The sequence below is a fragment of the Medicago sativa genome, chromosome 2, assembly GCF_051527215.1.
Source record: "Medicago sativa cultivar Bolivia chromosome 2, Bolivia_mono, whole genome shotgun sequence".
NCBI classification, from domain to species: domain Eukaryota; kingdom Viridiplantae; phylum Streptophyta; class Magnoliopsida; order Fabales; family Fabaceae; genus Medicago; species Medicago sativa.
Window position 1 is genome coordinate 31638290 of NC_140750.1, and position 23600 is coordinate 31661889.

A 23600-nucleotide genomic window follows, 5' to 3' on the forward strand; every position below is an offset into this window, starting at 1 on the left:
TTAAAAAAAAAATTGGTACAAACCTTTTTTAATTCTTTTATCATATACATAACAAACCTTTGTTATATATATTATATATAACAAACTAAATCTAAACTTTTCAAAAAAAACAAATCTAAACTTTTTCCTAAAAAACAAATCCAAACTAAAAAAACAAATCAAATGTCCTGGTCCCACTAAATCCTACTTTTCCATAAATCCTACTTTGCAGGTTGCGTTTTTTGTTTTTTATTTATATTTAAAAAAAAACGCTTTATACACTAACAACAAAGCTTAACTTCTTTTTGTTATATACTCCAAAGTAACAAAGAATCCCAATTTTAATGGAAATCCCTATTTTAATCCTAAAGATAAAATAAAAACTATAACATAATTTTCATGAAGTTTGCGTTTTTTTTATGTATATTTGAAAAAAAATGCTTTTTTTTGTTACACAAAAAGCTTTATACACTAACAACAAAGCGTAACTTCTTTTTGTTATATACTCAAGAGTAACAAAGAATCCCAATTTTAATGGAAAAATCCATATTTTAATGCATCCTAAAGATAAAATAAAAACTATAACATAATTTTCATTAAACGTATTTTTTAAAGCAATTAATAACATAACCCAAAACTACTTTACTCAAAACTTTCATTAGATCGTGTGCAGGCAATTCAGTCCAGAACCACCACCTCTATCGATTCATTCATCACCAACCACCTATATCTATCAATTCATTCATCACCATCACTCGCTTCCTTCGATCTATTCCAAAACCATAACCGTCTCTTTCGATTCATTCCAGAACAACCACCTCTATCTCACTCTCAATTGCGGTGCATCATATCGTCGCTGCCGTTGACTGGTTACAGCTTTTTCAATACTCAATTCTTCATCTCAGGTACCATCTTCATTCTTTCCTTACCTCAATTTAACTCAAATATTCTTTAATTTTTTCATATTTTCATCTGGATATTTTAGGTTTTCAAGGTTCAAACTAAATTTAAGACTGCACTGTTAGTGATTAGGATGAATTTGACAATCGAAAATTGAAAATTTTTGTTTGATGAATAATTACTTAAATTTGACAATTGTTTATTAAAGATTTTGGGTTTAATTAAACTCTACACAACCAGTAAGATGAATAATTTTTCTTTTGGTTCAATTTTTTTTTTTATATATATAAACAATAACACTTTTTGTGTGTGACTAGAATTATTTTCTAATAAACTAATTGAATGATGTGATAATATGATATACACTATGCATATGCCTTTTGTATAACTGTAACAACCCGATTTTCAAAACAAGAGTGCATTTTTTTTTCTTTTTAAAATAACTTAATGCCATGCACTAAAGGATTCAGGATCGTCTTTAATTTAAAATCAGAGTAAGTAAAACATTTTGAAAGCATTACCAACCATACAATCTGAATCAAATGTCACATTTTATAAAACAATATTAGGCAATGAGCTTTTAATATCAAATCATGCACTGCGAAAGTATAAATTAGTGTTCGAGTATTCATTTCCCATGGTAGTATCATTTACGGCGGTGCCCAAACAAAAGATGTAAAAATGCATAAACATAAGACACCACAAGTAAAACATCTAAGCTGATCCTTAACTCTGAACTGGGATGACATGGTACAAGATCCCACCAATGGCATCAAGCCTAACTGCCAAACTGCTACACCTCCAAAGCCTTTGCTATTCCCACAAAGCACACTCCCTATTTGGATATGGGGCAAAGCCCGATCCACGGATTAATGTAAAGGGTCACGATCTAATAACAACATAAATACAAAAATACTGCAGGCATATATACTAGCATGGTAAATGGCATCAGCATAAACATTCCTCACACAAAATATAATGATGCACAATTAGCCTAGCAAATGCAGACTCTACATGTGTGATACAATCTCCACTGGCCTATCACATGCAAATGATTCCGGAATAATCCACTCTGCAGAGGGTAAGAAAATCATGATTCTCATAGATTTAAGGTGGGTTCCTTCACGGCAGTCCACACCCCGCGCGTCCGTGCGTCTCCACAGACTACCGCGTACTATAAGACCAGATTTAAGGTGGGTTCCTTCACGGCAGTCCACACCCCGCGCGTTCGTGCGTCTCCACGAACTACCGCGTATTATAAGACCCAATCTCATAGATTTAAGGTGGGTTCCTTCACGGCAGTCCACACCCCGCGCGTTCGTGCGTCTCCACGAACTACCGCGTACTATAAGACCCGTGCGTCCAACGGACTAACACGTACCATGAAATGCATGAGCATATATTGTCCACTCAATATGTGCAAATGCAACTCTTATACATCATTCAACATATGTAGTATAAAAACATGCCTCAACTGGCAGTTCACATATTATCTTTCAATTCATATCAAACAATATTTCATAAATCAACATGCATTTCATATATTTATTCACAAATCATATGAAAGCAACGCACATCAACATATCATAATCAAGTTGATTGCAAACAAATCCCACACTGGACAAACACATTCACTTAACATATCATATTCACAATACACACAATAGCACATACACCATCCAGGCATTTAAGTAACTATGATGTTTAAGAAAGTGCCCCTTACCTGAGCAAAGCATTCCTTATAATGTACAGCTCTACAACTCGTAAGCATCTACCTCAGGAACGTCTCTAAACCCTCGAGCTAAGTATCCTAACAGATACAATAACTTAGGTAAACATCGGCTCTAAAGCTTCCTACCCATTCTAGGTGAAATTCAACTCACTCGGAAATATGATCAACTTCAATAATTCCAAAAACTTAAATAAAATGTTTTCCAAAAGAGCCTTCGTCTCAAAACCTCTCAAAACACTTAATCACCATAAATTTAACAAAAGTAACTATGGAGAACTCTCTCTCATCAGAGACTTTTCTTTTGAAAATTTATCTACTCAAAACATTTTGTTCTTTAGACAATTTCAAAATAACAATGTTTCTGAAATATTCTCCAAATACTTCGATGAGACTAATTTAAATTGCATTTTTCCTTAAAATCACCCAAGGAAATATTTTCTCAAATACTCTAAGACTTCTGAGAGACCTTAAAGATTTCTAAACAATTTGACAAATACTTTTCATGTTCAAGTGAATCCCAAAATATTATCCGTTTTGAAACCTCTTTTCAAAACCACTCAAAAATAAGATAAAATGAATCTGACGAATTTTCGACAAAGTCTCCTTTGTGTTTACATCGCATACCAGAGCCTCTGGCTCAGTCAACCTAACACAAATTCACAGACAAAATATTTTCACCATTCAACAGTTCAAACATAAAAAAATTCGAACTCTGATAGAGTCAGCAGTCACTTCCAGCGTCAGCTCAGACACATTATTTTCAGAAAATCATAATAAATTCATCCGTCGTTGGAACGTCGCGAACCATAGGTCCATTTCGAATATCTCGACGACGCGAATCCATTGGTCAACTCATTTACTTGTCTATAGCATAAATATCAAATAAAATTTACATTTCAACACTTTTCCAAAAACACTAAAATTTTAAAATGAACGGATCGTAAATTTTTGTTCGGATCTATATTCATACGGACTCACATAACAATGTTAATAATTGAAATTAGCACAAAAGATTAAAAATTAACATACCCCTCTTGTAAATTATAAACTCGCCCACAAATATAGGAAGATTCATCTTCCTTTCTTTCCCAAAGATAGACCATTCATACACACCATGCTCACTAACTAGTAATACTTTAACCCATACTACATATGGCTTCGGCCAATTAAAAAAAATGGGAAGAAATAGTTACCAATTGAAGCTTTTATCATCACCACTAAGAGGCCTCCTTTCCTTTCCAATGATTCATATTTCTTCTAATTCTTTCAAAGTGTATTTGATTTTATTTATTTGGTCTTCTAACACTCAAAGGAAAATTTGAAATGGAAGAATGAGAGAGAGAGAGGAAGGAGCTTCCGGTCAGAGAAAGAAAATGACAGGGAAATGAGGGTTTGGAACTTAAATTGGCAACACAAAATAATCCTAGCCATTTGATCAAATAGTAAGACATGTGGTTCAATCTTAGCCATTCATTTTTACTACTCACAAACATATTAAACTAATATCCTATCAAAATATCTTAGATATTTTTGTGACATAACTAGTCCTAAGTTTCTAGTTAAAGGCATCGCAAGTTTTCTATGAGAAAGTGAGGAAAATGGTTAGGTTCGCTTATAAGGGAAATATGCAATTGTTTCTAGCCGCAAGAAGCTGCCAAGTGTAGGTGGCTTATCTTAACCCACAAAACGTGACTTAGTCCCCAAGGTTTCTATAAATAAACACATCTAAACCAAAGTATCTTATCCACAAAAATCAAGTGGCATGGCTTTCTAAACACCACACAACCCCTCTCACAATTATTTAATTAATATAATTTCATAAATATCTATATATTTTGGTTACTTTAAATAGTCCTGAAGTCTCTAATCAGATGTGCCTCATTATGTGTCGTTAATTGTTCTAAACTAACTTTTGCGAAACAAAATATTTTTCCCATAAGTCGAAACAAATAATATACAATTTCTAAAATTTAGAGAAATATAACAGGGCCATCTTCCCATTTTAACAATGTATAAAACTCTTGTTTAAATTTTCATGACACTCTTGATCCGTTGAAAATTTAGACAAGTACATCCAACACGTTTTCTCAAAATGGATAGAAAACAAATTCTGAAATTCCGACAACGTCAAGACATTTTGTAAAGTCATTTATTAACAAAGAAAACATCAGAACAAAATACAAAGCCCTAAATTTAGTCGCAGCTAAATTACGGGTCTTACACCTACTAATCAATTCCATAATCATCCATCGTGACTTCTACATGGCATACCAAATAAACTAACGTATACAATTACTTATTATTTTATTTTTTGTAGTGTCCTCGCCAAGAAAATGGTATAGATTGCGGGTACTTTGTGATGAGGTTTATGAAAGATATTCTCATTTCAAAACTAAATGAGATTCCAAAGTTGGTATGTTTTTTTTTATATTAAAGTATAATATCTATGTATAATTAAGTTTATTAAGTAACATGGTTATTTTTAATGTTATAATATATACAGTACATTGATGGTATCAAGTGTGTGACATACTCAAAAGATAAACTAATAGAAATCTAAGAAGAATGGTGTCGATTCATGATCAGCCTAAAAGTTATATGATTTTTTTTTATAATAAGGTGAGTCTAATGTTTCTAAATATATTTGCTAGGAGTGGTAGTTGTTTTAATTTATAATCTTGCTTTAATTTGTACTCATTGTCAGTAGTACTTTGAATTTATCTCTAATATAATATAGCGTTATTGCTTAATGGTGTTTTCTGGTATATATTCAGGTGGAGGAGAGTGAACGAAATTTGGAAATGAATGATGATTTGCGTGCTTGTTTTGGATAAAAATGTTGAGAAGACCAAGAAGATAGATGAAGACTGCATGATACCATAGAAGATTTTGATCTTTATGTCAACTAATTAGTTGTAACTCTTAGAGATATCCATGTTACCATATTAGAGGCTATACATTTCTGACTTTTATGCTATATATACATACATTTTTTATGATATGGTTATGTTTTATTTGATAAATAATAGTCTCAATTATAATGTGCCTAAATTATATACATTTCCCTTTAAATTTAAGACTTTATATATATATATATATATATATATATATATATTACTTTAAATTAACAAAAAAAAATATCTGGAAAGGAATTTTTTTTTGACAAAAATAAAATAAAATAAATGCTTTTCCTAGCGCTTTTTTTCTTTATAAAGTGTTATCTAAACCTATTGTTACATAGCGCTTTTAAAACAAAAACGCTGTTTTTAAACTTGTCTTAGATGGCGTTTATTTTTGAAAGTGCTATCTAAGGAGAAAATTTGCTAGCGCTTTATACAGAAAAAAAAGCGCTATATTACCTTTACCAGCGCCATTTACAATAGCGCTTCAAAAGCGCTACCTAAAGCAAAAAAAAAAAAACGCTATATAAGCCCATTTTTGTAGTAGTGATTACAGCTAATATTCTGTCGAAATCATAAAATGTCCCTTTCAATACTTCATTTATTAAATGAAGCTAAGAAATAATATATTTTAATGTTATGATTAGCTTAAATAAAATGTGGTGATGACACCTATACATATATACCTAAAAGAAGTTGGAGGTGGTTATAATAAGAGGATTATGTCTTTATTATTATATAGTGCACACCATCCAACATTTTATCCCATCATCTCTCTATTCTATCGTGCACATCAAACAACCCTAAAGATCTGGTAGGAAGAATAAAAATGATTCCATTTAATCCTAGAATTTGTCAAGATGGGATTGAATTGACAAATATAACACATCATATTAATTCATCGGTGTAGAAGGCAAATAAATGTTGTGAATGGATAAGCTGATGTCAGGGTAAATATATACAAAATCAGCAGTTTACCTAATATTAAAATGATATATATAGAATTTGAAACAACAATTATTCAACCTTTCAAATAGATAAACTGTTATAGAATTTGAAGACTAAAATTTTGGTTAATCAAATAAGTAACTTTTCAAATAGGTTTACTTTAAAAGGATAGAAAGACATGGTGAAGTGTTTTGTATAAAAACAATAAATTAATTTGGGTTAAATATGTTTTTGGTCCCTATAAATATATCAAGTTTTTTGTTTTAGTCCCTCTAAAATTTTCCTTCGAATTCTGTCCTTTTAAATTATTCAATCACCACTTTTCGTCCCTATTTTTAAGTTAACTCATGTGTAGACTTTGTATTTCTTAATGAAATCGTGCATAACTGTGTAGAATATTGTAAAAATCTCTTCCCAATAAATTGGAATTGTTTAACAAACATGAATTAAATATGAATTTTTAGCCGCCAAAAATATAAAAATTTATATTTAATTCATGTCTTGTTAAAAAATTTAATTTTTTTTTGGAAAGATTCTTATAATACTATAAATCTTTCTATAAAATTTTATTTATGAGTTTGCTTAAAAAGAGAGACCAAAAGTCGGTTAACTCATTTGGTAACCTAAATATGTAAACTTCTAAGATTTTAAATGTTAATTTGAGTAGTTAACAACCTTTGTTATTGATAACAACTATTATTTTTACACAAATAGCTAAGAATATTTTTATGATTAATGAAATTATCAAACATTGTAATCACTTGTTAGTTTTCATTGTCTGCAAAACCTTGTTACGTAGTCTGATAAAACTATCATTTCAATCCTTCAATGGCTCAATAGGTGTTGATAACCTAATATCCTCACAATGAGCCAAATTATTTTTGCTGCCTTTTTAATTTTATATAATAGATATAATTTATTACATAATAAGCTCGTTTTATTCATCTTTTATACATCTTGTTTGTTGATCACCATAAATAGCTACCAATTGTATTCTCATTTCACTAGAATAAACTCTTACTTAGTCAAGGATGCAAATTGATTATATTACCTCAATTGCCTTCACTAAATCTCCTAAAATCATTGTATTTGAGAAGTCAATGGAAATTTCATATCACTAATCATTATATCACTTCTAATAATAAATGTTTTTATCCTAAAAAGAAATTACTCCATTCATCTCAAAATAATTGTCTCTATAACATTGTTTGTCTTAAAATAATTGTCACTTCAAAATACCAATGCAACATTTGTTATTTTTTTCCATTATTATACCCTTGTTTATTGAACTTTATCCAACTTAACTACTCGACTAACTATAATTAATAATAATATTTTAGTGAATTATACTAATTTTATCATTGAAAATCAACACAATTAATCATTTGCATTAATATCGTGCATAAATCAACAACTATTATTTTGAGCTAGACGAAGTAATCAATACCTTACGTGCTCCAATAAAAAAATTGAATCCATTTAACAGGTTCTAATATTGCTTTTATCTGTTCTTTTTTCTTTGTTCTAGGCATATTACACGAATATGACATGTTGATTTGATCGAAAAAAGCCATTTTTTAGTTCCTTATTCTTGTAATCAAAATAACTCTGATATTTCTGTTATAGGCATATGACACGAAAATGGTTCTGATATTTCTGTGCAAATATAGAAATGGAAATACACTCGCGTGTGATAATCCACATGCAAAATTTAAATTATCTTTATGATATGATATATAATTAATTTCAAATAGGAAACACAAATACTGTAATTTATAGAGATTGGAGAAGCATTCCATTGAGGATTTTCCCTCACGAATCATACTACACTTATCTAACATGTTGCAACACAAAATAATATTAAGTAAATAAATCTTAAATCTTGTACAGAAAGATGATTACTTATGCACTATTTTATTTTAAGAGTTGATAAGTAATAAATCTTGTTAAATTTTTATTTTTTTTGGAAAGATTTTTATAATATTATAAATCTTTCTGCAAAATTTTATTTATGAGTTTGCTTAAAAAGAGAGACCAAAAGTCGGTTAACTCATTTGGTAACATAAATATGTAAAATTCTAAGATTTTAAATGTTAATTCGAGTGGTTAACAACCTTTGTTATTGATAACAACTATTATTTTTACACAAATAGCTAAGAATATTTTTAAGATTAATGAAATTATCAAACATTGTAATCACTTGTTAGTTTTCATTGTCTACAAAACCTTGTTACGTAGTCTGAAAAAACTATCATTTTAATCCTTCAATGGCTCAATAGGTGTTGATAACCTATTATCCTCACAATTAGCCAAATTATTTTTGCTGCCTGTTTTATTTTATATAATAGATATAATTGATTACATAATAAGCTCGTTTTATTCATCTTTAAAAACAAAAAAAAGCTCGTTTTATTCATATTTTATACATCTTGTTTGTTGATCACTATAAATAGCTACCAATTGTATTCTTATTTCACTAGAATAAACTCTTAGTTAGTCAAGGATGAAAATCGAGCCTTTTATCTCTATGGTCTTTCTTTGTGCACTAATTATAATCTCTGTTATGGAAATTGAGCCATCTAAAGATGGTAAACAATGTATTCAATTATAATTGAACATGCATTTTCTTTCTTTTTTTATTATATTTAACTTCATAAAATTTGTTTTTTGATTTGCAGACGATGCAAAAGAAGAATTCAAAACACAAACTGGGATAGATGAATGGAAACCTTGGAACTATGGACGATCGCGATTCATTCCTTATGGACAAAAGAAAGGTGGAAATAGCTCGAGTGGTTTGGGCTCAGGAGGAAATGGTGGTGAAGGAGTAACACAAGGTGGAGGTGAAGAAAATGAAGGTAAAGAAGGTTGACAATATTTGAGAGATTTAGGAGATTGTTGAGGTGGCATTAATAGCAAAACTGGAGGCCGTGGGGGACCTCGATGAAAACTAAGTCGGCTTTAGCCCAATCTATATCAAGTTTTTGGTTTTAGTCTCTCTAAAATTTTCCTTCAAATTTTGTCCTTTTAAATTATTCAATCACCACTTTTGGTCGCTATTTTTAAGTCAACTCATGTGTAGACTTTATATTTTTTAATGAAATCATGCATAACTGTGTAGAATATTGTAAAAATCTCTTCCCAAAAAATTAGAATTGTTTAACAAACATGAATTAAATATGTCTTGTTAAAAAAATTAATTTTTTTTTGGAAAGATTCTTATAATATTATAAATCTTTCTGCAAAATTTTATTTATGAGTTTGCTTAAAAAGAGAGACCAAAAGTCGGTTAACTCATTTGGTAACCTAAATATGTAAAATTCTAAGATTTTAAATGTTAATTCGAGTGGTTAGCAACCTTTTTTATTGATAACAACTACTATTTTACACAAATAGCTAAGAATATTTTTAAGATTAATGAAATTATCAAACATTGTAATCACTTGTTAGTTTTCATTGTCTGCAAAACCTTGTTACGTAGTCTGATAAAATTATCATTTTAATCCTTCAATGGCTCAATAGGTATTGATAACCTATTATCCTCACAATCAGCCAAATTATTTTTGCTGCCTTTTTTATTTTATATAATAGATATAATTAATTACATAATAAGCTCGTTTTATTCATCTTTTATACATCTTGTTTGTTGATCACTATGAATAGCTACCGATTGTATTCTTATTTCACTAGAATAAACTCTTACTTAGTCAAGGATGAAAATCGAGCCTTTTATCTCTATGGTCTTTCTTTGTCCACTAATTATAATCTCTGTTATGGAAATTGAGTCATCCAAAGATGGTAAACAATGCATTACATTATAATTGAACTTGCATTTTCTTTCTTCTTTTATTATATTTAACTTAATAAAATTTGTTTTTTGACTTGCAGCCGATGCAAAAGAAGAATTCAAAACACAAGCTGAGATAGATGAATGGAAACCTTGGAACTATGGACGATGGAAACCTTGGAACCATGGACGATCACGATTCATTCCTTATGGACAAAAGAAAGGTGGAAATGGCTCGGGTGGTTTGGGCTCAGGAGGAAATGGTGGTGAAGGAGTTACACAAGGTGGAGGTGAAGAAAATGAAGGTAAAGAAGGTTGATAATATTTGAGAGATTTAGGAGATTGTTGAGGTGGCATTAATAGCTAAATAGGAGGTCGTGGGAGACCTCGATGAAAACTAAGTCGGCTTTAGCCCAATCAATTGTAGTAAAATATCTACTTTCACAATCCGTAAAAAGAAAATTGATTATAATACCTCAATTGCCTTCACTAAATCTCCTAAAATCACTGTATTTGAGGAGTCAATGGTAATTTCATATCACTAATCATTATATCACTTCTAATAATAAATGTGTTAACCCTAAAAAGAAATTACTAACCATCCATCTCAACATAATTGTCTCTTTAACATTGTTTGTCTTAAAATAATTGCCACTTCAAAATACCAATGTAACATTTGTTATTTTTTCCACTATTATATCTTTGTTTATTGAACTTTATCCAACTTAACTACTCGACTTACTACAATTAATAATAATATTTTAGTAAATGATACAAATTTTATCACTGAAAATAAACACAATTAATCATTTGCATTAATATCGTGCATAAATGAACGACTATTATTTTGAGCCGGACGAAGTAATCAATACCTTACGTGCTCCAATAAAAAAATTGAATCCGTTTAATAGGTTCTAATATTTCTTTTATCTGTTCTTTTTTCTTTTGTTCTTGGCATATTACACGAATATGACATGTTGATTTGATCGAAAAAAGTCATTTTTCAGTTCCTTATTCTTGTAATCAAAATAACTCTGATATTTCTGTGCAAATATAGAAATGGAAATACACTCGCGTGTGATAATCCACTTAATTAAATAAATTTTGTACAGAAAGATGATTACTTATGCACAATTTTATTTTAAGAGTTGATAATTAATAAAGCAAAACAATTGTTGGAGATAAATTTTAGAGATATGATATATTTTTTATCATGTGAATAGTAAGTGTGCACCAAACACAAGATATGATAAAATAATGCTATAATATTTATTATCATGCATGCACCAAACGCATGACAAGATAGATGTCTATCTTATCATTATCATATCATATTCTTATCCAACTTTTTATCATATTATGTCTCTATTACATCTTGCACACCATTCAACATTTTATCCTATCATGTCTTTATTCTATCTTGTACAACAAACAGCCCTAAAGTTCTAGCATGAAGAATAGAATTTATTTCATATGATCTTTGCCTAGAATTTGTCAAGATGGGATTGAATTGACAAATATAACACATCATATTAATTCATCGGTGTAGAAGGCAAATAAATGTTGTGAATGGATAAGCTGATGTCAGGGTAAATATATACAAAATCAGTAGTTTACCTAATATTAAAATGATATATATAGAATTTGAAACAACAATTATTCAACCTTTCAAATAGATAAATTGTTATAGAATTTGAAGACTAAAATTCTGGTTAATCAAAAAATTTAGTAAAAAAATATTATAATTGGATAAGTAACTTTTGAAATACGTTTACTTTAAAAGGCTAGAAAGACAAGGTGAAGTCTTTTGTATAAAAACAACAAATTAATTTGGGTTAAATATGTTTTTGGTCCCTATAAATATATCAAGTTTTTCGTTTTAGACCCTCTAAAATTTTCCTTTGAATTTTGTTCTTTTAAATTATTCAATCACCACTTTTGGTCGCTATTTTTAAGTCAACTCATGTGTAGACTTTGTATTTTTTAATGAAATCGTCCATAACTGTGTAGAATATTGTAAAAATCTCTTCCCAAAAAATTAGAATTGTTTAACAAACATGAATTAAATATGTCTTGTTAAAAAAATTAATTTTTTTTTGGAAAGATTCTTATAATATTATAAATCTTTCTGCAAAATTTTATTTATGAGTTTGCTTAAAAAGAGAGACCAAAAGTTGGTTAACTCATTTGGTAACCTAAATATGTAAAATTCTAAAATTTTAAATGTTAATTCGAGTGGTTAGCAACCTTTTTTATTGATAACAACTACTATTTTTACACAAATAGCTAAGAATATTTTTAAGATTAATGAAATTATCAAACATTGTAATCGCTTGTTAGTTTTCATTGTCTGCAAAACCTTGTTACGTAGTCTGATAAAATTATCATTTTAATCCTTCAATGGCTCAATAGGTATTGATAACCTATTATCCTCACAATCAGCCAAATTATTTTTGCTGCCTTTTTTATTTTATATAATAGATATAATTAATTACATAATAAGCTCGTTTTATTCATCTTTTATACATCTTGTTTGTTGATCACTATGAATAGCTACCGATTGTATTCTTATTTCACTAGAATAAACTCTTACTTAGTCAAGGATGAAAATCGAGCCTTTTATCTCTATGGTCTTTCTTTGTCCACTAATTATAATCTCTGTTATGGAAATTGAGCCATCCAAAGATGGTAAACAATGCATTACATTATAATTGAACTTGCATTTTCTTTCTTCTTTTATTATATTTAACTTAATAAAATTTGTTTTTTGACTTGCAGCCGATGCAAAAGAAGAATTCAAAACACAAGCTGAGATAGATGAATGGAAACCTTGGAACTATGGACGATGGAAACCTTGGAACTATGGACGATCACGATTCATTCCTTATGGACAAAAGAAAGGTGGAAATGGCTCGGGTGGTTTGGGCTCAGGAGGAAATGGTGGTGAAGGAGTTACACAAGGTGGAGGTGAAGAAAATGAAGGTAAAGAAGGTTGATAATATTTGAGAGATTTAGGAGATTGTTGAGGTGGCATTAATAGCTAAATAGGAGGTCGTGGGAGACCTCGATGAAAACTAAGTCGGGTTTAGCCCAATCAATTGTAGTAAAATATCTACTTTCACAATCCGTAAAAAGAAAATTGATTATAATACCTCAATTGCCTTCACTAAATCTCCTAAAATCACTGTATTTGAGGAGTCAATGGTAATTTCATATCACTAATCATATATCACTTCTAATAATAAATGTGTTAACCCTAAAAAGAAATTACTAACCATCCATCTCAACATAATTGTCTCTTTAACATTGTTTGCCTTAAAATAATTGTCACTTCAAAATACCAATGTAACATTTGTTATTTTTTCCACTATTATATCTTTGTTTATTGAACTTTATCCAACTTAACTACTCGACTTACTACAATTAATAATAATATTTTAGTAAATGATACAAATTTTATCATTGAAAATAAACACAATTAATCATTTGCATTAATATCGTGCATAAATGAACGACTATTATTTTGAGCCGGACGAAGTAATCAATACCTTACGTGCTCCAATAAAAAAATTGAATCCGTTTAACAGGTTCTAATATTTCTTTTATCTGTTCTTTTTTCTTTTGTTCTTGGCATATTACACGAATATGACATGTTGATTTGATCGAAAAAAGTCATTTTTCAGTTCCTTATTCTTGTAATCGAAATAACTCTGATATTTCTGTGCAAATATAGAAATGGAAATACACTCGCGTGTGATAATCCACTTAATTAAATAAATTTTCTACATAAAGATGATTACTTATGCACAATTTTATTTTAAGAGTTGATAATTAATAAAGCAAAACAATTGTTGGAGATAAATTTTAGAGATATGATATATTTTTTATCATGTGAATGGTAAGTGTGCACCAAACACAAGATATGATAAAATAATGCTATCATATTTATTATCATGCATGCACCAAACGCATGACAAGAGAGATGTCTATCTTATCATTATCATATCATATTCTTATCCAACTTTTTATCATATTATGTCTCTATTACATCTTGCACACCATTCAACATTTTATCCTATCATGTCTTTATTCTATCTTGTACAACAAACAGCCCTAAAGTTCTAGCATGAAGAATAAAATTTATTTCATATGATCTTTGCCTAGAATTTGTCAAGATGGGATTGAATTGACAAATATAACACATCATATTAATTCATCGGTGTAGAAGGCAAATAAATGTTGTGAATGGATAAGCTGATGTCAGGGTAAATATATACAAAATCAGTAGTTTACCTAATATTAAAATGATATATATAGATTTTGAAACAACAATTATTCAACCTTTCAAATAGATAAATTGTTATAGAATTTGAAGACTAAAATTCTGGTTAATCAAAAAATTTAGTAAAAAAATATTATAATTGGATAAGTAACTTTTGAAATACGTTTACTTTAAAAGGCTAGAAAGACAAGGTGAAGTCTTTTGTATAAAAACAATAAATTAATTTGGGTTAAATATGTTTTTGGTCCCTATAAATATATCAAGTTTTTCGTTTTAGACCCTCTAAAATTTTCCTTTGAATTTTGTTCTTTTAAATTATTCAATCACCACTTTTGGTCGCTATTTTTAAGTTAACTCATGTGTAGACTTTGTATTTTTTAATGAAATCGTCCATAACTGTGTAGAATATTGTAAAAATCTCTTCCCAAAAAATTAGAATTGTTTAACAAACATGAATTAAATATGAATTTTTAACCGTCAAAAATATAAAAATTTATATTTAATTCATGTCTTGTTAAAAAATTTATTTTTATTTTTGGAAAGATTCTTATAATATTATAAATCTTTCTGCAAAATTTTATTTATGAGTTTGCTTAAAAAGAGAGACCAAAAGTCGGTTAACTCATTTTGTAACGTAAATATGTAAACTTCTAAGACTTTAAATGTTAATTCGAGTGGTTAACAAACTTTGTTATTGATAACAACTATTATTTTTACACAAATAGCTAAGAATATTTTTAAAATTTATGAAATTATCAAACATTGTAATCACTTGTTAGTTTTCATTGTCTGCAAAACCTTGTTACGTTGTCGGATAAAACTATCATTTTAATCCTTCAATGGCTCAATAGGTGTTGATAACCTATTATCCTCGCAATCAGCCAAATTATTTTTGCTGCCTTTTTTGATTTGCAGCCGATGCAAAAAGAAGTATTCAAAACACAAGCTGGGATAGATGCATGGATACCTTGGAACTATGGACGATTGCCATTCATTCCTTATGGACAAAAGAAAGGTGGAAATGGCTCGAGTGGTTTGGGCTCTGGAGGAAATGGTGGTGAAGGATTTACACAAGGTGGAGGTGAAGAAAATGAAGGTAAAGAAGGTTGACAATATTTGAGAGATTTAGGAATTGTAGAGGTGGCATTAATAGCAAAACTGGAGGTCGTGGGAGACCTCGATGAAAACTAAGCCGGCTTTAGCCCAATCAATTGTAGTAAAATATCTACTTTCGCAATCCGTAATAAGAAAATTGATTATAATATGTTTTATCTTGGTTTTCGGGTGTCAAACATTGATTACGTTTGAACCTTTTAAACCGGTGATATCTTATTTTTTCTTGGGAAGGGAAAAAGTAAGCAAAACCCTTGAGAATCGAGGTCCGGGAGTTGTTTTCGCTACGGGAAGGTGTTAGGCACCCATAACGACTATAGTAACCTATAGGAACCGTCTTTAATTTCTACGCGTGCGCTTTATTTTTAAATGCTATTTTGAAATGTTATTTACACCTAATAATATTCTATGTGAAGAATTGGAGGGAGAAGATTGTGTTTGAATTTTTATTTTAGTTGAATTGAAGGAATTTTGTTCCTTGCCTACGTACCCGTTTAAGGGATCAAATCCACCGTAGTTCTCTCTCAAAAATGTTTTTGTTTTTGTTGGTTGATTTTAAGTTTGAAAATGGATTTTGAAGAATAGAAAGAGGCCTCAAGGGCATGAGATTGGGAAATTGTGAGGTTGAATTAGTCATTTGCAAAATGTGGTCAAAGTATGATTATTTTTCATTAAAATTTGATTAAGAAATTGAAAAAGGAAAATTCAATGGGATTTTGATCCCAAGGTTTATTATGAAAAATGTTTGAGTGAAGTTTGTTCATATTTTTTTTGGAAAATTGATTTTTTTCTAAGTATGAAGCCTAAACATTCATCTAATCATACAATCCTAAACATACATCTAAACATGCATATTCTAGCTATATACTATAGTGAAGTGTGTGCATGTGTCGGTGCTTGTGTCGGTGTACATCATTAGAGTCCATTGTCCTTATTACATCATTGGCCTAGATACATTCTATGGTCTTGCAAGAATTAAAATGACATGAAAGTAAAATATTACAAGAGCTCCTAAGTTTTTACATTCTAAGCTTTGGTAAAAAATTAATATGCAAGAAATGAAGCTAAAATGGAAGCATGAAATATGCTCATGAAACATGAAAGGAAAGCGGTTAGTAGCACAAAAATATAGAAAAGAAATAGAAACAAGTAAAGAGAATTAAAGTAACTAGAAATTAACAAAGAGATGACCAAGAACTTAATCAAAAAACATGATGAAATAGTACTCAAAAGATTACTAAAATTCTAAGACAAAACTAAGGCCTATAATCCTCACGTCAATGGTAATATTCCAAGAGTTTTAAATTCATCATGATGTGAGAAATTAAGGGACGTTAGCATGCAATACAATCATAGTATTTCCAAGTCCATTTGCACTTTATTTGACGCAAGAAATACACATTATTCACAGAGTACAAAATCCATGATAAGAGACCAAACCGAACAGCAAGTACATACAAAATCAAGAGGCCAATTCACTCAAAAGAATGCATATTCAAAGTCACTATTATGTGCTAAATTCAAGAACCAAAGTCACTTCAAAATTGCACAAGGTTTTATAAGAAAAAGTGAGCCAAAAGCACAAGAAAGTTGCACATAATCTTGAAGTGAATTTCAGCATGAAATCACATTTCACAAGCGAACATCAAGTACCAACGATTATGAGCCAAACAAGAATCACACAAGTCTTAGAAATTTTTAACACAATTCGACACCAAGAATTAAAAGAAAACGAAATCGACGCAATCAAAATTACTTCACCTACCTTGGATCAAAATCAACATACGAAATACGTCAAAAATTCTCACAAAATCATCAAGAAAGTCACAAGAAAAATTGTGGAGTTTTTCTACATAAAAAGGACATGGCGGAGGTGTATCTAGCATGTAACATGGTGCCAACAGCAAAACTGTAGTAATTTTTTTAAAAAAAATAAGAAGACAAATAGGCCTGGAGCGGGTCATGATTTGTTAGAAAGAATGGGTTAAAGAAAATATGCAGCAAAATACCAATTCAGGAGGAAAAGCAAAACGTGCTTCATCCTTCTTTCTCAGCAAAACGATTTCTTCTCTCTTCTCTAAACAACACAGTGCTTTGCCTTTCCTTTTGTTCTAACAATCTACCATTGATTAACAGAAACAAATAGTCCTAACCTTCATCTATCAAAGCTGATTTTGTGTAACATCATACACACAAGAACTCCTTCTTCTTCACCTTCAAAAACTGTTTCAACTTCTCCGTGAGGAAAGCCAGACTCCGGCGAAGCTTCACAGCTCCGGCACGGTGGTGGCCGCAGGCACCGCCGCGACAGAGTTTGCTCAAACTTCTTCCGAATCTGTTCTTCCCTCACTTTCTCTAACATCAATCGCAAACGCAAACTCACCGAAACAACTCAAAACGGTTTCCGCAAAGAAAAGGAACAAATAGCGACCAACACAACAATTTGGAGCATGCGCATATGTGCAGTAAATTGAAGAGGAACAAACACACATAGATCCATACAACAACAACGGTTTAGAGGATAAAGGCCAAACACCGATTTCACGCAATCAATTGAAAGAGAAGCGAGTACCTGAGTCGAATTGGAGAATCGAAGGATTGTGACGGAAAGCTGCACTTTGATCGTTCTTGCGCTTCCTCGAACGTCCTTGTACCTTCTCTGCTTGAGCTTGCTGCGTTTCTTGCTTCCTGATCCGAGAACGGAGAGCCGAAGACGGTTCGAATCGTCGCACAACTTCACGGCTGGAGTATCTGCGGCAATTCCGTTGAAGCGCTACTTAATGTGTCTCGAAGAGTGATTCTGTTGCTGTAGTTGTATGGGAGACGAAATTGAGATCAGAATTGATTTGAATTGTGGTGGATTTTGGGAGGTTATGGAGTTTTGATGGAGGTTTTGTGGTGGTTTTGATGGAGGTTTTGTGGAGGTGAGAGGTGGTTTATGAGTTGTTAGGGTGGTTAGAGTGGTGGTTGAAGGTGGAGGTTGTAGTTTGTTGTGGTGGTGGTGAGGTTGTTACGTGAGAGAAGAAGAAGAGGGAAAAGAAAGAAATTTTTGTGACTTTATTGTAGAATTTGCTAAAAAAATGATTGGTGTAAAATGAAAATGAATGTGGACTTTGACTTGACTTTGACCCATTTATAGATGATGAAAGGGATGCTTGGACCAATGAGGAAATGCCACATGGACTTGGACTTGTAACAAACTCTTAAGGACCAATAGCATTTGGACACATGGCACTTGGACTCTAACAAACTTAAAAAGGGATTAAAATGCAAATAACAAAAGTACAAGGACAAAAATAAAAATTAAAACTAAAATTGAATTGAAAAAGTAAATTGAAAATTAACGTAACACGAGACGATTAAAAACAACAAAGCAGATTAAAACGAATCAGAAATATTATGTGAAATGACCAAAATGCCCCTAGGGACTAAAATGACTCGAAACGACCCAAATGCAATTTTAAAATGATTTTTAACAAGGGATTAAAGCAAGAGTTTATACAAGCGAATTAAAAGACTCAGAGACAATTTTTAGAATTTAAACAGGGTTTTAACACATGAAAAGACTAAAATGCCCCTAGGGGCAAAACTGACTCAAAATGACTCCAAACGCAATTTTTAAAATGGATTCTGATATAGAATGAAACAAAGACTTATTCAAACTACTTGAAAGGACTCAAACAAATTTTTAAAAGACTGGAAGAAATTTTGACATAGGAAATGACTAAAATGCCCCTAGGGGCTAAACTGACTAAAAAATGACTTAACTGATATTTTTGAAGTGAATTTTGACATGAGATTGAAACAAGGACTTATACAAATCAATTTAAAAGACTCAAACAATTTTCAAGGATTAAAATGAATTGAATGCAGGAAATGACTAAAATACCCTTTCATGTGAATTTTGCAAATAACATTGAAATAAAATGCAGAGAAAGATGTAACTGATCAGAGACATATCAAATGACTTGAAATGCAAGAAAAGAAGAATTGATTAGTATTTTTAGGTCCAAAATTAGGGTATAACAGCTGCCCCTATTTAAGTTTCTTTGTCCGGAGGGTCAAGAGACGAAGTCTTTGAGTTGACGGGACGAAGATACTTAAATATTAACATTTGCACTGCTTTTGGACATAAAAATACGTTTTCAGATTTTCAAAAAAACATGAATGCCATGCAACATTTCATTTATGAATGCAAGACAATCGAAACGGAATCTACGGGCTGTGTCACACCACCAAGGGATTTATAGACATCAAGGTAGAAAGAACGGGCAACAAATAGACAGGTACAAGCTGTTCTTTGGATCGAACTTGCCACTTGACCGAGAGATACAAACAAGAGATGGGTACAAGCTGTTCTTTGGATCGAACTTGCCACTTGACCGAGAGAATACAAACAAAAGATAGGTACAAGCTGTTCTTTGGATCGAACTTGCCACTTGACCAAGGGAATACAAACAGGAAATGAATACAAGCTGTTCTTTGGATCGAACTTGCCACTTGATCGGAGATACAAACAAAGGGTAGATACAAGCTGTTCTGATCGAACCTGCCACTTGATCAATACCACAACATGTAAGTAGGTGCAAACTGTTCTTTGGATCGAACTTGCCGTTTGACCGGAAACAAAACATAAGCAAAGGGTACAAACTGTTCTTTGGATCGAACTTGCCGTTTGACCGGAAACATAGACATATAAGCAGGTACAAGTGGTTCTTTTTGGATTGAACCTTGCACTTGACCAGTAACAAGATACAAATTGAAAGTCTGGTTTAACAAGATACCAATTGAGGGTAAATTGTCATTGACTTGATTTGAAAATAGACATGACCATTTTTGTTGGCCCAAAAGTAAATTGACATTGATTTGAACTGAATTGACAGTTGAAATTGACATCAGCATTGACATTGACATTGACATTGGCATTGACATTGACATTGACATTGACATTGGCATTGACATTGGCATTGGACATTGACATTGACATTGACATTGACATTGGCATTTGACATTAACATTGACATTGACATTGACATTGGCATTGGCATTAACATTGACATTGACATTGACATTTGGCATTTGACATTAACATTGACATTGACATTGAGATTGACATTAACATTGACATTGACATTGACATTGGCATTTGACATTAACATTGACATTGACATTGACATTGGCATTGGCATTAACATTGACATTGACATTGACATTGACATTGGCATTGGCATTTGACATTAACATTGACATTGACATTGAAATTGACATTAACATTGACATTGACATTGAAATTGACATTGAGATTGCTTCGAATTTGACAGTTGAAATTGAATTGAACTTGGCAGTTGAAATTGAGATTGACAGTTGCAATTGAAATTGAAATTGAGTTTGACATTTGGAATTGAAATTGAAATTGACATTGAACTTAACAGTTGACAGTTGGATATGCAAAATGTATGTATGGTATAGCAAGATTATTGGATGTATGAGCACATAAAATGCATGATTATGCATGTATGAATGTTTGAAATGCATGATTGGTTTGCACTTTGGCAGAGAAATTTCACAAAGGTAGTCAAGACATTGGAAGATTGGGCACGTAGTGGCTCGTGCTGCGACATATTCACAGGGGAAAAAACCTCTTTGGAGAGACCGTCGTTGAGACGTATCGAAACCATGGCTGAGGGCAATAAAACTTGTAAAGGAGGACCCTTGGAAGGTTCTTGGATACAGGTCGCCGTTGCTAGGCGTGTCAGTGCTGGGTAAACATTGGATGTTCGTATCTGTGGTCAATGCTTTTTCAATATTTCATTCTTCATTTTTCATTCTCAAACCCCATTTTTGCCTGAACCGCCCTTTCGGGTTTTCGATTCACCGGGGAGTAAAGATTCTTTTTATTGCCCCATTTTTGCCTGAATTGCCTTCATAGGTTGTCAATCAGCGGGGTGCCCATTTTTGCCTAAGCCGCCCTTTCGGGTTTTCAACTTAGCGAGCTTTTTATTTTCATCATTTTTTTTATTTTCCATTTTCATTCTGTTTTTTCATTCTTGCCATTGACCACAGATCATCCTAGGGAGTAACCTGCTTGTAACATGTATTGAAGTAGACATTGACACTCATTCATTCATGCATGTTTCATTGAAATGTACCCTGTTGCTCAGGTTTACTTTTCAAAATAGACAGGAAAAGGTTTTTTTAATTTTCAAAAAATGTTTGTTTCAGACATTAACATTATCAAAATAGAAAGAAAATGTTTTGTATATAGCATTGAAAGTGGAAAGAAAAATAGAGTTTCAAACAATAGAAAGGCTCAAATTGATGTAGGAGAGTGAAAATCAGCCAAGGGCATGACTTCACGGATTTACAAAGCTTGGAAAATGGTAATTTTATTGGTTGGTGATACATTGAACACGATGACCGCTACATTTCATAGAAATTTTGAATTCACAAGTACAGAAGCCTCTGATGAAGACGATCATTGACAGTTGCAGATGCCCCAAGGGGTGATGGTGATTTGCCAGATATAGTTACTTGTCTTTCATTGTCAACCTCTTTTTTGCATGAACCGCCCTTTCGGGTTTTCGGCTCATCGAGGCGCTCATTCTTGCCTGAGTTGCGTACAATCTCAGCGAGCTTTTTCATGTTCGTTTTTTTTGTCCCTAACTTTTGCCTGGATCGCCCTTTCGGGTTTTCGATCCACCGGGAAGCGCATTTTTGCCTAGGCCGCCCTTTCGGGTTTTCGACCTACCACGCTGTTCTTTTCTTTCTAGACAAAGTATTTCTTGACTATATCGGCATTAACAGGATTTGGAAGTTCAACACCATCCATGTGTGTAAGAATCAAAGCACCACCAGAGAAGGCCTTCTTGACAACATAAGGACCTTCATAGTTAGGTGTCCACTTGCCCCTTGGGTCGGGTTGCTGATTTATTCTTCTTTTCAATACAAGTTCGCCTTCCTTGAATTCTCGAGGTCGGACTTTCTTGTCAAAAGCATTCTTCATTCGCACTTGGTACAACTGTCCATGAGCCATAGCATCCATACGTTTCTCTTCAATCAGATTCAATTGATCATACCGACTTTGACACCATTCAGCCTCAGTTAATTTTGCTTCCATGATCACTCGAAGAGAGGGAATCTCCACTTCCAGAGGGAGAACTTCTTCCATACCATATACCAGAGAGAAAGGAGTTGCCCCGGTTGAACTGCGCACCGTAGTACGGTAACCATGCAAGGCAAACGGTAGCATTTCATGCCAGTCTTTGTAAGTAGTGACCATCTTCTGAACAATCTTCTTGATGTTCTTGTTAGCGGCCTCAACTGCACCATTCATCTGAGGTCTATAAGGAGAAGAGTTATGATGTTCAATCTTGAATTCTTCACATAAAGCTTGCATCATGCTATTGTTCAGATTGGAGCCATTGTCAGTGATGATTTTGTTGGGAACACCATATCGACAGATGATGTTATTCTTGATAAACTTGACAACCACTTGCTTGGTCACATTTGCATAGGAAGCAGCTTCAACCCACTTGGTGAAATAGTCAATTGCCACTAGAATGAAACGATGTCCATTGGAAGCCTTCGGTTCAATTCTTCCGATCATGTCAATGCCCCACATAGAGAAGGGCCATGGGGAAGATATAACATTGAGAGCGTGTGGAGGCACATGAATCTTATCAGCATAAATTTGACACTTGTGGCATCTCTTGGCATGTTTGTGGCAATCACGTTCCATAGTTATCCAATAATAGCCGGCTCTTAACAGCTTCCTTGACATGGTGTGACCCGAAGCATGGGTCCCGAAAGTACCATCATGTACATCATGCATTAACTTCTCAGCTTCTTGTTTGTCAACACATCTCAACAAGACCATGTCATAGTTCCTCTTGTATAGGATTTCTCCGTCCAGAAGGAACCTGCTAGCCCATCGTCTCAAGGTCTTTTTATCTCTGTTGG

General features: G+C 32.1%; 1 protein-coding gene and 2 long non-coding RNA genes across 6 annotated transcripts; 2 read left to right on the plus strand and 1 right to left on the minus strand.

The window, feature by feature from the left end:
* The first annotated feature begins 612 nt into the window (after nt 1-612).
* LOC146946256 (uncharacterized) lies at nt 613-5610 on the plus strand. The gene is made up of 3 exons (XR_015026677.1): nt 613-884; nt 4929-5024; nt 5386-5610. It is a non-coding gene; the product is annotated as an uncharacterized LOC146946256 (long non-coding RNA).
* LOC146946257 (uncharacterized) lies at nt 1414-4538 on the minus strand. Its single transcript, XR_015026676.1, has 3 exons — nt 3805-4538; nt 2603-2689; nt 1414-1714 (listed from the first exon to the last, which is right to left on the minus strand). It is a non-coding gene; the product is annotated as an uncharacterized LOC146946257 (long non-coding RNA).
* A 1846-nt stretch (nt 5611-7456) lies between the features above and the next one.
* On the plus strand, nt 7457-15792 carry LOC146946258 (uncharacterized). 4 transcript variants are annotated; one of them, XM_085744400.1, is made up of 5 exons: nt 7457-9056; nt 9138-9317; nt 10348-10551; nt 13025-13228; nt 15444-15792. In XM_085744400.1, exons 1-5 carry the CDS (start codon nt 8963-8965, stop codon nt 15587-15589), a joined length of 828 nt encoding a protein of 275 aa, XP_085600526.1. In that variant the 5' UTR covers nt 7457-8962; the 3' UTR covers nt 15590-15792. The 4 variants fall into 4 exon arrangements, with proteins under 4 accessions (XP_085600526.1, XP_085600528.1, XP_085600529.1 ...); XM_085744402.1 differs by having other exon boundaries at nt 7457-9047; nt 9150-9317; XM_085744403.1 differs by having other exon boundaries at nt 7457-9047; nt 9153-9317.
* The last annotated feature ends 7808 nt before the right edge of the window (nt 15793-23600 follow it).

Excerpts from the sequence above, each read along its gene's own strand:
- LOC146946258 (XM_085744400.1), top strand. The coding sequence starts at position 8,963 with ATGAAAATCGAGCCTTTTATCTCTATGGTCTTTCTTTGTGCACTAATT. Across the intron at positions 9,057-9,137 it reads ATCTAAAGATGGTAAACAAT|ACGATGCAAAAGAAGAATTC; the intron begins GTATTCAATTAT and ends TTTGATTTGCAG. Across the intron at positions 10,552-13,024 it reads TGGAGGTGAAGAAAATGAAG|CCGATGCAAAAGAAGAATTC; the intron begins GTAAAGAAGGTT and ends TTTGACTTGCAG.